Source organism: Xenopus laevis, chromosome 1S (genome assembly GCF_017654675.1).
Source record: "Xenopus laevis strain J_2021 chromosome 1S, Xenopus_laevis_v10.1, whole genome shotgun sequence".
Lineage (NCBI taxonomy): Eukaryota > Metazoa > Chordata > Amphibia > Anura > Pipidae > Xenopus > Xenopus laevis.
Window position 1 is genome coordinate 201,025,669 of NC_054372.1, and position 12,990 is coordinate 201,038,658.

Here is a 12,990-nt window from a genome sequence, read left to right on the forward strand (position 1 = left end):
TACAGGAGACTCTGTTTGGCAGTACATCTGGATTTTAAGCAACCAAAATGTGCCTCCAAGCCTGGAATTAAAAAAATAATCACCTGCTTTGAGGCCACTGGGAGCAACATCCAAGGGGTTGGAGAGCAACATGTTACTCACGAGCTACTGATTGGGGATCACTGTTCTAGGAGGTCCCCCATAGGCTAAAACAGAAATTCGGCAGGTTTTAGATGGTGAATCATCAAAGTCGAGATAGTACATGATAAATTTCGATATTCAAATTTTCAAAATTCTAAGGGGCCCATTCACTAAATTCGAGTGAAGGAATAGAAGAAAAAATACTTCGAATTTCAAAGTGTTTTTTTGGCTACTTCGACCATCGAATGGGCTACTTCGACCTTCGACTACAACTTCGACTTCGAATCAAATGATTTGAACTAAAAATCGTTCCACTATTCGACCATTCGATAGTCGAAGTACTGTCTCTTTTAGAAAAAACCGCGACCCCCTAGTTCGCCACCTAAAAGCTACCGAAGTCAATGTTAGCCTATGGGGAAGGTCCTCATAGGCTTGGCTATCTTTTTTGGTCGAAGGATAATCCTTCGATCGATGGATTAAAATCCTTCGAATCGTTCGATTAGAAGGATTTAATTGTTCGATCGAACGATTATTCCTTCGATCGTTCGATCGAACTATTTGCGCAAAATCCTTCGACTTCAAAGTCGAAGGATTTTAATTCCCCAGTCGAATATCGAGGGTTAATTAACCCTCGATATTCGACCCTTAATACATCTGCCCCTAACTGTCTCCAATCAGTAGGTGACTATGGTGTCTGGCTGTTGAGGGTCACTGACCCCAGAAACTAAACAAGGGGGGTAAACAAGTTGCCCATCTGAGAAGACAATGGCAAAGAAAGGAGAGGAGTGTGGATGAGGCAGATATTACACAAGGATTAGGGAAGGAGCAGATGGAATAGAGGGAACTGAGAACGAGGAGTTATAAGGAAGTTCTTACTCTGCCCAGTGTGATGGATTGGGCTGACAGTTTTGCAAGTGGCTAAACCCCAATAAATGGGGAGGGGCGTGATGATATTAGAGGTGGGCTCATTGATGCTGGTGGAGTTATGATGGGGGTTATTGCATCACTTGGAGGCAAATGGCTGGACTTCTGTTGGGTTTTTTCAACGTTTTGAAAATGACAGAGTTTTGAATGGACAGGCCTATGATGTAAAGATCAAAGCCACATGGGTGCCAACCCTATATCTATCTATATTCTCTAAGCCCAATCCTTGAAATACAGGAATGGGATCTCTTATACAGAAGTCAGTTATCCATATGGATTGGGTATTTACAAAAATGTGTATTAGTATTAATGCCTTCTCCACCAGAGATTGTCAGCTCTCCAGTCCACAGTGAATACTGTTGCCAGGCTTATACACATCAGTACCCACTCCTCCTCTGCCAGTCTCTCTATGTGCCACTCTGACAGTCTCTCTGACAGTCTCTCTGCCAATCCCTACACTTGCTTCCACTACCTTTCAGAATAAAATTCTAATTCATGACCTTGACATTTAAAGCACTTTATAAATCTGCCCCTCTCTACATCTCTGATCTCATCTCTATATACTCACCCAACTGCTTTTTTACTCTCCTCTACTGACCTGCTCCTCAACTCTTCTCTCATTACCTCCTCACATTCACTATTCCTCTGGAATTCTCTCCCACAGTCGGTCCCACTTTTCCCCAAACTTTCTGCTTTCAAAACATCTCATACACACTTATTTAGAGAAGGCTCTCCTCACTTTGTTTAGCTACCAAATTCAATACCATATACAGTACTAAATCTCTCACCTGCTGATTTCTGATCTTCCCCTTCCCACACCTTGAGTCTCATTCTCTTCCCCTTTTGATTGTAAGCTCTTTTGCACAGGGCCTTCCTCATCTTTTGTACCAGTACTGGTCGCTATGTGCGTAATTCTGTATGTTCTATGTATGTAATGCATGTGATTTCTTTGTATAAACTCATTTGTTTTATAGCGCTGCAAAATATGTTGGTGCTCTTAAAATACATGTTAATAATAATAATAATCATAATAATGCAGATGAGGATGTAATGTTATAATATATTTTATTGAAATTGTTCAGCTTCACATTACCAGTGCTGATTCTGGAGCTGCCCCCTTCTGCCCCAGAGATCACATTTATAGTGCAGAGAGCACAATTACTTTCTCTTATAATAGAAAAGTCACATTTCTGGTTTAAAGGAGAAGGAAAGGTTAAAACTAAGTAAACCTTATCAGAAAGGTCCATCTAAATATACCAGTAAACCCCCAAAGTAATGTTGCTCTGAGTCCCCTGTCAAAAAAAACACTGCATTTCTTTCCTTCTATTGTGTACTCATGGGCTTCTGTATCAGACTTCCTGCCTTCAGCTTAAACCTCATTGCCCTGGGCAAGAGCATGCTCAGTTTGCTCCTCTCCCCTCCTCCCTTCTCTACTGTAATCTGAGCCCAGAGCAGGGAGAGACTCAGGCAGGAAGTGATGTCACACCACATTAATACTGCAGCTCCTATCCTAAACAAACAGAGAGTTTCTAGAGCTTTTTACTCAGGTATGGTAAAACATTCTACAGAATAAATATAGCATTCTAGCTTGCACTATTGCAGCTAATCTATTATCAATAAAATTCCTCCGTAGCTTTCCTTCTCCTTTAAAGACTGGACATTTGGCTCTTAAAGGTACAGGTGCATTTTCTTTTGCCGCCCCTCATAACCTGCCGGGAGTTTCCGCCTGAGGAAAGGTTTTTAACTCGCCTAATTGGTGCAACGCTCCTGCACATTACCCTATAGGTACCCCCAGGCTTGTATGATAAGAATTGTAACTTAACTGTTAAATTGTGTCATTTACTGATTTTACAGTCCAGTGTCACCTGTCAGCACTACATGGAATATACAGGAGAGACAAGGAATATTATGATCCAGAGGAATCAGTGACAGTGCAGTGTATGGTGGGATATTACCCTAAAGAAGTGACAATAAGATGTATGAGGAATGGGACGAGCAGCTCGTGGGATAATCATGTTCACTGCACAGGTAATTACTCACCCACAGTAACTTACTCATCTCTACTTGCCCCGTGTTATTAACTTATTGCACATGTGTCATTTTAACCACTGCTTTTTTACCTGGATTGACTCCCATTCTGGATTGTAATTCCCAAGTTATTAGTGTCAGTTTTATTAGTGTCAAAAGTACAGGTGCAGGTTGAGTTGTCAAAAGAGGGACTGTCCCTCTAAAAACGGGACAGTTGGGAGGTATGGCACATGCCGCCCAACCAAATCCACATTTGGTTCAGAAGTTCTGGGGCTACTGAGGAGATACAATAGTTTTTTTTAATTTCCGTTGCACCAATCCTCAGTGCTCCCAACCTAATGATGGAAATGTGAAAGCAAGGAGACAGGCATGAGGAATGGAAGCAGGACTAGGGGCGCCCGCTATGTACATCCAACCCTGTCCACCATCACATCTGTACAATCTGGCCATCCACGTGTCTGTTCAAATTGCTCTATTAATTGTCCTGTGATATCACTTGGGGGTATAAGGAGACTCTATGGGGTGTGAATAAAAATAGATCTGATGGAACCTCCGTCCCCCCACAGTATCTGTTGAGGAACTAATAGAAATAAGTGGGAAGTGGACAGTGTTGAGTAGGGTTGAACTCAATGGGCATAAGATATTGTACAGCCCACCTTACTATGTAAGTCTGATCCACCAAATCAGCTAATTTAACTGTTCCCACTTTTTCCAAATTTAATTAGACAGGAATTCACTCTGAAACTACACATTCACTGAGGGCCACACAGTTACTTGTGACCCCCAGGGCAATACATAGTGTCCTACTCCCCCATTAGCTTTTCCCACTGAGAGTAAATGACATATGATGAATAGTAAGAGCCTGTCCTGTTTGTCTCTTATAGAGCAATGCAAGAAATCTGACCTCTCCGTGGATCCAAATGTGCAGCTTGTTCCTGATAAATATTATTATTGGCCCAGGGATGAGGTGTCTGTGAGATGTAAAGAAGGATATAAAGCTTCACACAAGACAATAACATGTAAAGCTGAACATGATAAGAATGTGTGGAATGTAACAGCCCCTATTAACTGTGTTGGTAAGTACCTCAAGTTTAAGGGTTAAACAGCATAACAGGGATCATGTGACTGTTACAGTCTGACCCTCAGGGCAATTGTAAGAGGTACAAAGGTACAAAAGGTACAACGTTAAGCACCCCCATAATTAATCTATCTGTGCAATAGAACAAGTTCAGTACATTTTGTTTCCTATAAGACTGTATTTTCCAGGATCACTTCCTGTTCTGCTACTGCAGAGGGAACCAATGTGCTCAGCTGAGGTAGGAACTTTTACCTGATGCACCAGTTCCCATGTGCAGGATTAAGAGAATGTTCCTGTTGTCTTTCAGCTCCCTGCAATAAATGGACTTCTTTCCTACCCTACCCTCTGAATTCATTTTCATATGTGCAACACATATTATTACATATTATTACATATTATTACACAGTGTTAGACTCCCCCATAAGCTTTTCCCAATGAGAGTAAATGACATATGATGAATAGTAAGAGCCTGTCCTGTTTGTCTCTTATAGAGCAATGCAAGAAATCTAACCTCTCCATGGATCCAAATGTGCAGCTTGTTCCACCCCAAGATTATTATCCCCCAAACACTGAGGTGTCTGTGAGGTGCCCACTGGGATATAAACCCTCACGGGACACAATTACATGTATATCTGCACAATATGAGTCTGTGTGGGATGTAAATACACTCATTCGCTGTGTGGGTAAGTAGTAGGGTTCTCAACATTTATTTCTGAGAAAGCGGGCGGTGGGGACCAGTGATGTAGGGGAGTGGGCCAGGATGTTGGGTGGCGGGTGACAGAGGTGGGCCGGTGACATTAGGGGTGGGACGGATGACATGGCAATCAGCGATTGGCTGATTGCCATGTCATTCACTTCAATCTCCTGTCTGTATTTCCTAATTTGTGACAAATTAAATGAAGGAGTTGTGAATAAGAGTGTTTTTTTAACTCAGTCCTATTTTTGCTCAAGAAGAACAAACTGAAACTTGTCAACAGGTACCCGAGGGTTCAAAAGTTCAAAATGGAATCCATGTTATCTTTCATCGAAGCAGTGCATCCAGGGGATTGGCTACTTTTCTTTGATTTATGGGATGCCTACCTGGATATCCCGGTAGCGGAGTCTCACAAATGCTTCCTTCACTTCTTCATTGCAGGAAAGCATTTCCAGTTTCGGTGCCTGCCGCCCTTCGGCTTGTCCACAGCCCAAGGGTATTCTCAAAAGTGTAAGTCACCTTCATTGCAGCTCTCCAGCTGGAGGGCATTTCCATTTGGCACTATCTTAACAACATCCTAGTGTCATCCAGACACAGAAGCACCCTGCTCCATCATTGGAACTGTGTCATCAGTTTTCTGGAAACCCATGGGTGGTTGGTAATTTTGGAGAAGAGCCAGCTGATCCCCTCCCAGTCCTTGGTTTACTTGGGATCATGGTTTAACATGGAAGGGTCAGTCTCTCTTCCTCCCCAGAGGGTCAGTACTCTCACCAATCCTGCTTCAAGCTTTCAAATCAAGGAGCAGGTTTCAGCCAGAGATATGATGTCCCTGATAGGTTCCATGGCCTCCACCATTCCAGTCACAAAATGGGCCAGATGGCACATGAGGCCAGCTCAGTACCTCTTCCTAGATCATATGAACAGGTGGAAGAAGGACTGAAACAAGTTAATTCCTCTTTCCCAGTCCTTCAAAGACTCCATTCAGCGGTGGATGTCTGAGAGAAACCTGGAGCAAGGTGTTCTTCTGTATCAACCTCAATGGAAAATTTTAGTCACGGATGCCATGACTCTGGGCTGGGGAGCACACCTGAGCTCGGAGTGGGTACAGGGGAAGTAAGAGTGGCAAAGTTAGCCTTGTTTTCTTTTGCCAAAGTTCGTCAGGGACCAGCAGTCAAGCTTCTGATAGACAACACAACAGCTGTGTCCTACATCAAGAAGCAGGGGGGAACCAAGAGCAGATTTCTACTTCAAGCGGTTCAATTGATCCTGGATTGGGCAGAGAAAAATCTCTGCTTGCTAATTGCAGATTACCTTCCGGGAATAGACAATCAGAAAGCGGATTTTCTAAGTCGCAACACCATCTCGAGTCACGTATAGGCTATGAATCAGAAGGTATTCCAGATGTTGAGAGAAAGATGGGAGGTTCCGGAGATCAACCTCTTTGCAACAAGTTCCAACATGAAACATCCAGTATTCTTCTCCAGGAAGTTTTGTCCTACAGAAAAAGGGCTGGATGCTCTTCTTCAGCCTTGGTCCTTCAACCTAGCCTATGCCTTCCCTTTTCCTCCCATCCTTAAAGTCTTTCTGAATATTGTTCAGGACAAGAGCGAGTTCATTCTGGTGGCTCCAAATTGGCCATGCAGGCCTTGGTACCTGTTTCTCCTCAGATTATCAGTGGGTCCTGCTTGGCCTCTTCCCAGGAGAAGGAATCGTTTGTGCCAAGGTCCTCTTCTGCATCCAAACCCAGCAGCTCTGTCCCTTCAGGCTTGGAGGTTGAGCGCTCAATGTTGGCAGGGTTAGGATTACCTCAGAAGGTGGTTGAATCTCTTTTTAAGGCAAGGTAGCCCTCTACTTCTTCTACTTATTACAGAGTACGGGAATCTTTTCTGTCTTGGTGCCTTGGCAGAAGCTTCTCTTTCCCAAATTTTGAGGTTCCTCCAGGCTAGTCTAGACAAAGACCTGCAGTATAGTACTCTGAGGGTCCATCACTTTGCTCTATCGGCCCTATCTGGAAAGTCTTGGTCTGAAGAACCTCTGGTAAAAAGGTTCTTCAAGGCAGCTCTTCAGCTTTGTCCTCCTGCAAACAGATTGCTTCCAGCATTGAGTCTTCCTCTTGTGTTAAGATCCTTGCCCATGCCACTTTTTGAGCCCCTGGAATGTGTCTCCACCTGGTGTTGCTCCCTTAAGACTCTATTCCTACTAGCCATAGCCTTGGCATGCAGGGTAGGAGAGTTACAGGCCCTTTCTTGCTCTCCGGAGCACATTTCCTTCCTAGCTACGCCCACCCTCCCCCAGGAAAGACACATCTGCAAGGGCTCCCAGGGCACTGTTAAAATCTGGGCCCATCCGTGCTTTACAAGTCCCCTTCTGCCAACATCCCCCACACCAGCAGCCTAAAAGGGACATCCGCTGCCTAAAGGAGGAAAAACGGGCTCTCTAGCACACACAGAGCCGGAGAACAAAATGGGGCCTACCTCCTCAACAGAAGCCAGGGACTCGAGTTGTAGAGGTACCCGGGACTGAGCTGGGGGCCTGAACTGGGCAGACTGCTGAGCTGCAGGGAGACTGCTGGCCTGGTGATGTGGGGCACCCCAGGGGAGACTGTGGGCCTAGCAATGTGCTCGTAAACAAAAGCGAGGAAAGCGAGCGGGCATTAGCACCAGGCTAAAGGCTAACCCGGTCTGACCAGCGATACCGTCAATCATGCTCTCGAACGTTCGCTCCTTGGACAACAAGATGGATCATCTGTGGCTCCAGCATTCAAGCCAGCGAGAAATAAAGGACTGTTGCATCATTATTTTCCCTGGAAACATGGCTAAACACAAACATCGCTGATTCGGCTATGCAGCTAGCCCAGCTAGCCTGCTACCAAGCCGATAGAAACGATGCAAGAGCCGAGGTGGTGGTTTGTGCATCTTTATCAACAAACTCTGGTGCACGAACTTTGCTGAAGTGACTCGCCACTGCTCACCACAAGTGGAGTTTTTAATTGTTAAATGTCGGCCTTTCTATCTGCCGAGGGAATTTACCGCAGTACTAGTGGTAGCTGTGTACTTGCCGCCTAGCTCAAATGTTAACCTGGCGCTAGGAGAGCTGTACGAGGCTATCAACAAGCTTCAAATACACCCGGACGGATTTATCATTGTTGCTGGTGATTTCAAACACGCGAACCTGAAGTCAGTGCTTCCCGACTTCCCAAATTCTCAACATGTGAACTTTGCTACAAGGGGAGAGAACTGTTTGGACAAAGTCTACACGAATCTGCGCGGCGCCTTCAAAGCCTTCGCGAGCGCCCACATAGGTTCCTCCAACCACTGGACAGTGATGTTATCACCCACATACACATCGCTGCTCAAACGCCCAAACCAGCCATAAAAACCATCACAGTCTGGCCGAGTGGAGCTGTGGAAGCGCTTCAGGACTGTTTCGACTGCACAGATTGGAACATGTTCAGGGAGGCTGCTACCCACAATAGCTCCATCAACTTGGAAGAGTACACAGACTCTGTGACCTGCTACATCAACAAATGCATAGAGGATGTTACCGTCTCCAAAACTGTCACCACGAGAGCCAACAAAAAACCCTGGTTTACAGCAAAGGTTCGTGCACGGCTAAGAGAGAGAGATGCCGATTCCGATCAGGGGACAGAGTTACTCTTAAAATAGCCAGGGCCAACCTCTCTCGAACCATCTGACAAGCAAAGCAGGAGTACACACTGAAGATTCAAAATCATTTTGACAACTCAAAAGACTCACGCAACTTATGGCAAGGCATTCGGGCTGTCACACAGTACAAGCCTGCGCGGAGCAGCAACGATGAAGACCCCACACTCCCAGAGGAACTGAACAAGTTCTACGCACAGTTTTACGCGCTAAACAAAGAGCCTGTGAGGAAAGCCACACCTCCTCTCACCGACCAAGTCATCTGTCTGCCCACGGCCGACATGAGGTGAACCTTAACCAAGGTCAATCCACGAAAGGCTGCCGGACCAGACACCATTCCTGGTCGTGTGCACAACATACTATGTGTAACTAGAGGGCATTTAGGCCGATGTATATCAATCTATTATAGATGCTATAATCCCAATAATCTATATACCAGATCAGTATACATCTATCAATTTTAAGGGGCATATTTATCAAAGGTCAAAGTTCGAAGTTAAAAAAACTTTGAACTTGGAATTCAAAAAGACCAACCGAATGGTGGTTGAAGTTTTTTGCGGTCAAAGCGCTACTTCGATTCAAAGTTTTTTTAAATTCGACCTTTGATCTCTCAAACTCCACCAATTGCCTCCATACAGGTTCTAGGAGGTCCCCCATAGGCTAAAACAGCACTTCGGCAGCTTTTAGGTGGCGAATGGTCGAAGTTTTAAAGAGACAGTACTTTTTTCAACTTCGAATCGAAGTATGACTATTCCCTAGTCGAAGTACACAAAAAATAGCTCGAAATTCGAAGTTTTTGACTTCCAAACTTCACCTCGTCCTTTGATAAATCTGCCCCTAAGTGTTTTTAACTTGTGAACCTCGTACCAGACAATTGGCACTTTACACACTACCAGCACTGTAACTATGAATTAGCTATTTTTGGTTTTCACAATACTCAATTATGACACTAATTTTTATCTTTCACAATATGAATTTAATTATTAATTGAAGTGGCCAATATTTAATTACACCAAGATGTGATTCCCTTGTTCACGCTTTATTTCAGCACAACACCGTTAATTTTACATTCAATTTGTTATAGATTGTGCAACATAATAACTCTCTTTAGCAGTTCCTTTCTTCTGTGGTACTTTGTTGGGTTTTTTAGCTATTTAGGACTCTGAACTTGTGGTTGCAGATGCGTAGAAGGTGCGGAAGCCAAACATTTTTACAGAATAACTTCCAATAGCATCCCCTCAGGCAGAGGGCTCACTGGTACAGGCATCCACAGAGTCTCACAAACGTATACACTCTCAGACCCAGCTCCAACACTCATCCAGAGTGTGAGCACACCCAAGCCTCTTTCACTAGAATCCATCAATCACATCCAACCTCAACAGGGGTAGAAGGGATATAGAGACTGAGCACATAGCAGCTCTAATTTGTAAAGAAATGGCTCAACAGTGACACATTCTGGCCAAATCTGGAATCTGCCAGGGCTCACTGTACATGGGACACTCACTTATCCAATTTAGGCCCCACACTGAACACAGCAGGGCATTTCCAACCATGTGGAGATTTTAAGACCATAGGGGAACTTAACCCTATTGCCCCTTACATATATATGTATTTATATGTTACTGGTTTAATTCAACCTCCCACAGTAACATGCCAGATACCCCCAGTATTATATGATAAGGAATGAGCTGAAATATCTCAGTATAACCTGTGTGAGTATAATAACTGCATGTACTTTATTCTTATTCCAGACCAGTGTCTCCTGTCACAGATAAATGGAATAAACAGGACTGGGGGAGACAAGGAATATTATTATCCAGAGGAATCAGTGACAGTGCAGTGTATAGGAGGATATTACCCTACGAGAGTGACAATAAAATGTATGAGGAATGGGGCGATCACCTCATGGGATAATCGTGTTCCCTGCACAGGTAATTACTCACCCCCAGCAACTCACTCAGCTCCCTGGGGGGAAATCTCCTTCCCTTATACTGGGGAACCAGAGAAATCATTCTTCAACCAGAAGGTACAGACATGAGAGGGCAGAGACCTGCTGATTGACCCGGCAGTGCTGCCTACTGTTTATAAAATGAATTAATAAGGAGAACAGACCACCAATGAAGGGCAAATTGTCTGTATAAAGGGACAAATCACTCCCCAATTTCCTAAATACGCTAAGACAAGACCTAAGCCGGGTGGGTGCAGGAAATTTAATTGCGGCCCTATAATGTCATATCAAACTGTGTTCACATAATGCCAAGGCCCTGCTAGGCTAAAGGGTTAACATCAGTTAGGAAGACGAGATAGAATTGTAGCTACAGAACTACAAGTACACATCCTGGCTATATTTAGTAGTGTTAGACCACAAGGCTTACAAACCGTAGGACACAGGAAACTGTTACTTGTGTAATGATTTCCAGTAATACTTGCAGCTGCTCACATGTAAGTACTTTCTTGGCCATGTCTGGCAATTTCATGTACTTCTTCCTTATAGTGAATACTCTGTAAAATCTATATAAACTTGGTCAAACGGGCATGACATTTGGAGCCCTCCGTGCCATACTAAGTGTGACATTGTGGCAAGCTTAACAGGATTCCAATGTTTTGTCTAATAAATAAATCAGTTATTCTGAAGAACCTTCCTTGTTTTGGAGTCTTGTAAATAATAAGGTTCTGGTAAACAAATTACCAGCACTAGATTCTATCAAAGAGGAGCAGATGGGGAAACACTTCATTCAGGCTGTGAGCTCAGAGATCTGGCAAAGAGCAGCATTCCTGCGGCACAAGTAGTGATGGGCGAATTTGCGCCGTTTCGCTTCGCCGCAAAACGGCGCCGGCGTCTCGTTTTTGGCGCCAGCACCCGTTTTTGACGCGAATTTTCGCGGGCGTTTTGTGAATTTATTCGCTGGCGGCGAATCGTGCAAATTTGCGCCTGGCGAATAAATTCGCCCATCACTAGGCACAAGTGATTGTTAGATGATCTACTACATCCAATAATAAGCCCTTTATAATTCAAGCAAATTGCAGCTGTCAGTGCCACTTGGTTATGGAAGGGGAGAGAGGTGGTAGAACATTTGTGTATAAGAGGGATGGGGGTGTTAGAGAGACTTGGGGTTGGGGGGAGATATACATTTGGGTGATGTCTGGGGAAATCTGGGGGGTGTTGATGGGTCTGATTTATTGTTCTGTGAAACTCATATTGGGATGGGGGTAGTAGGAGAGATTCAATGATCCTTTGCTTCCCTGCATTTCCTATAAAGGAATCACAGAGATTGTACATTGCAAGTTCATTATATTAATACAGTTGTTTTGTAGACCCTATGATTCCATAGTAATGCAATTGAACTCAATATAAACACCCTATTAAAGTGACTGCACATACAGGTTATTGTACAAGTTGGTCAGTAAATGTCTATGTGAGTGTTGCCCCCAATAACCAGTTGTGTTGGTAACCCACTGGTGTGAGTGTTTATGTGGCCACATCTCCCGTGGCTCAGGGTACATGGAGTAAAGTTCTAATGGATACTGGTTATGGGTCCCCTTAGCTTCCACTCACAAACATCAATGGTCACATCACACTCATTACATAGAGTGGGTCACTAAAACAAATCAGCTCTTAATTAGGCACCTGGCAATTTTGGCCACTGTCCTGTTTTCTAAACATTTAATGCAAAATCAGTGGGGGGGGGGCAGTAAATGAATCAGTTAGTTGGGAAATTAATGAAGACTATGAGATACTGGTACATGGGGGGCAAGTCTGACCCTCAGGGCAATACAGAGTCTCCCAATCCCCCATATGCTTTTCCCAATGAGAGTAAATGACATATGGTGAATAGTAAGAGCCTGTCCTGTTTGTCTCTTATAGAGCAATGCAAGAAATCTGACCTCTCCATGGATCCAAATGTGCAGCTTGTTCCTGATAAATCATATTATTGGCCCAACACTGAGGTGTCTGTGAGATGCCAACTGGGATATAAACCCTCCCAGGAAACAATAACATGTAAATCTGCACAAGATAAGAATGTGTGGGATATAAATATACCCTTTGGGTGTGTGGGTAAGTACTTCAAGTTTGGGGTCAGATGGGAACAGGAGTGTGTTCCCCTTTATTGGCTTTGAGCCTCATGTTGCCATTCTCTGTGTATTCGAATAGATTCAAGTTTAGCAATATTTGCTAATGAGATAAATGACTGATAAACTTGGCCAACTGCATAAATTAGATGTGTAATTTACTGTTTGCACTGACTCACTCTTTCCATGGAGCCCAGTTAGAGTTAAGTTTCCATTCTTTTAAGGACAAGTTAGCATTCCACAGGATTTAAGGGCACCTCACAATGATTTATTTCAACTCACTGTTGTCACAATGACTTGTCTGGGCAACAGTAGAGCTACTAGTCCTGGGCTTCATGTGGAATTGCTTTTCTTCTTCTGAGCAATGTTGTGCAGGGAAAGAAAGGAACATGTGCAGAAGAATAATGAGGACT

At 43.9% G+C, this 12,990-nt stretch overlaps 1 protein-coding gene across 4 annotated transcripts in view; it reads left to right on the forward strand.

Annotated features, from left to right (window-relative positions):
• Window positions 1-12,990, forward strand: part of LOC108704998 (receptor-type tyrosine-protein phosphatase alpha) — a 79,799-nt gene that overhangs the window by 18,139 nt on the left and 48,670 nt on the right. For 3 of the 4 annotated variants that reach the window (XM_041580719.1, XM_041580720.1, XM_041580721.1), the window contains 5 exons: window positions 2,899-3,072; window positions 3,957-4,148; window positions 4,642-4,833; window positions 10,258-10,437; window positions 12,372-12,563. In XM_041580719.1, coding sequence (XP_041436653.1) covers window positions 2,899-3,072; window positions 3,957-4,148; window positions 4,642-4,833; window positions 10,258-10,437; window positions 12,372-12,563 — 930 coding nt within the window. The remainder of the gene's footprint in view (window positions 1-2,898; window positions 3,073-3,956; window positions 4,149-4,641; window positions 4,834-10,257; window positions 10,438-12,371; window positions 12,564-12,990) is intronic. The other variant, XM_041580722.1, reaches the window with a different exon arrangement.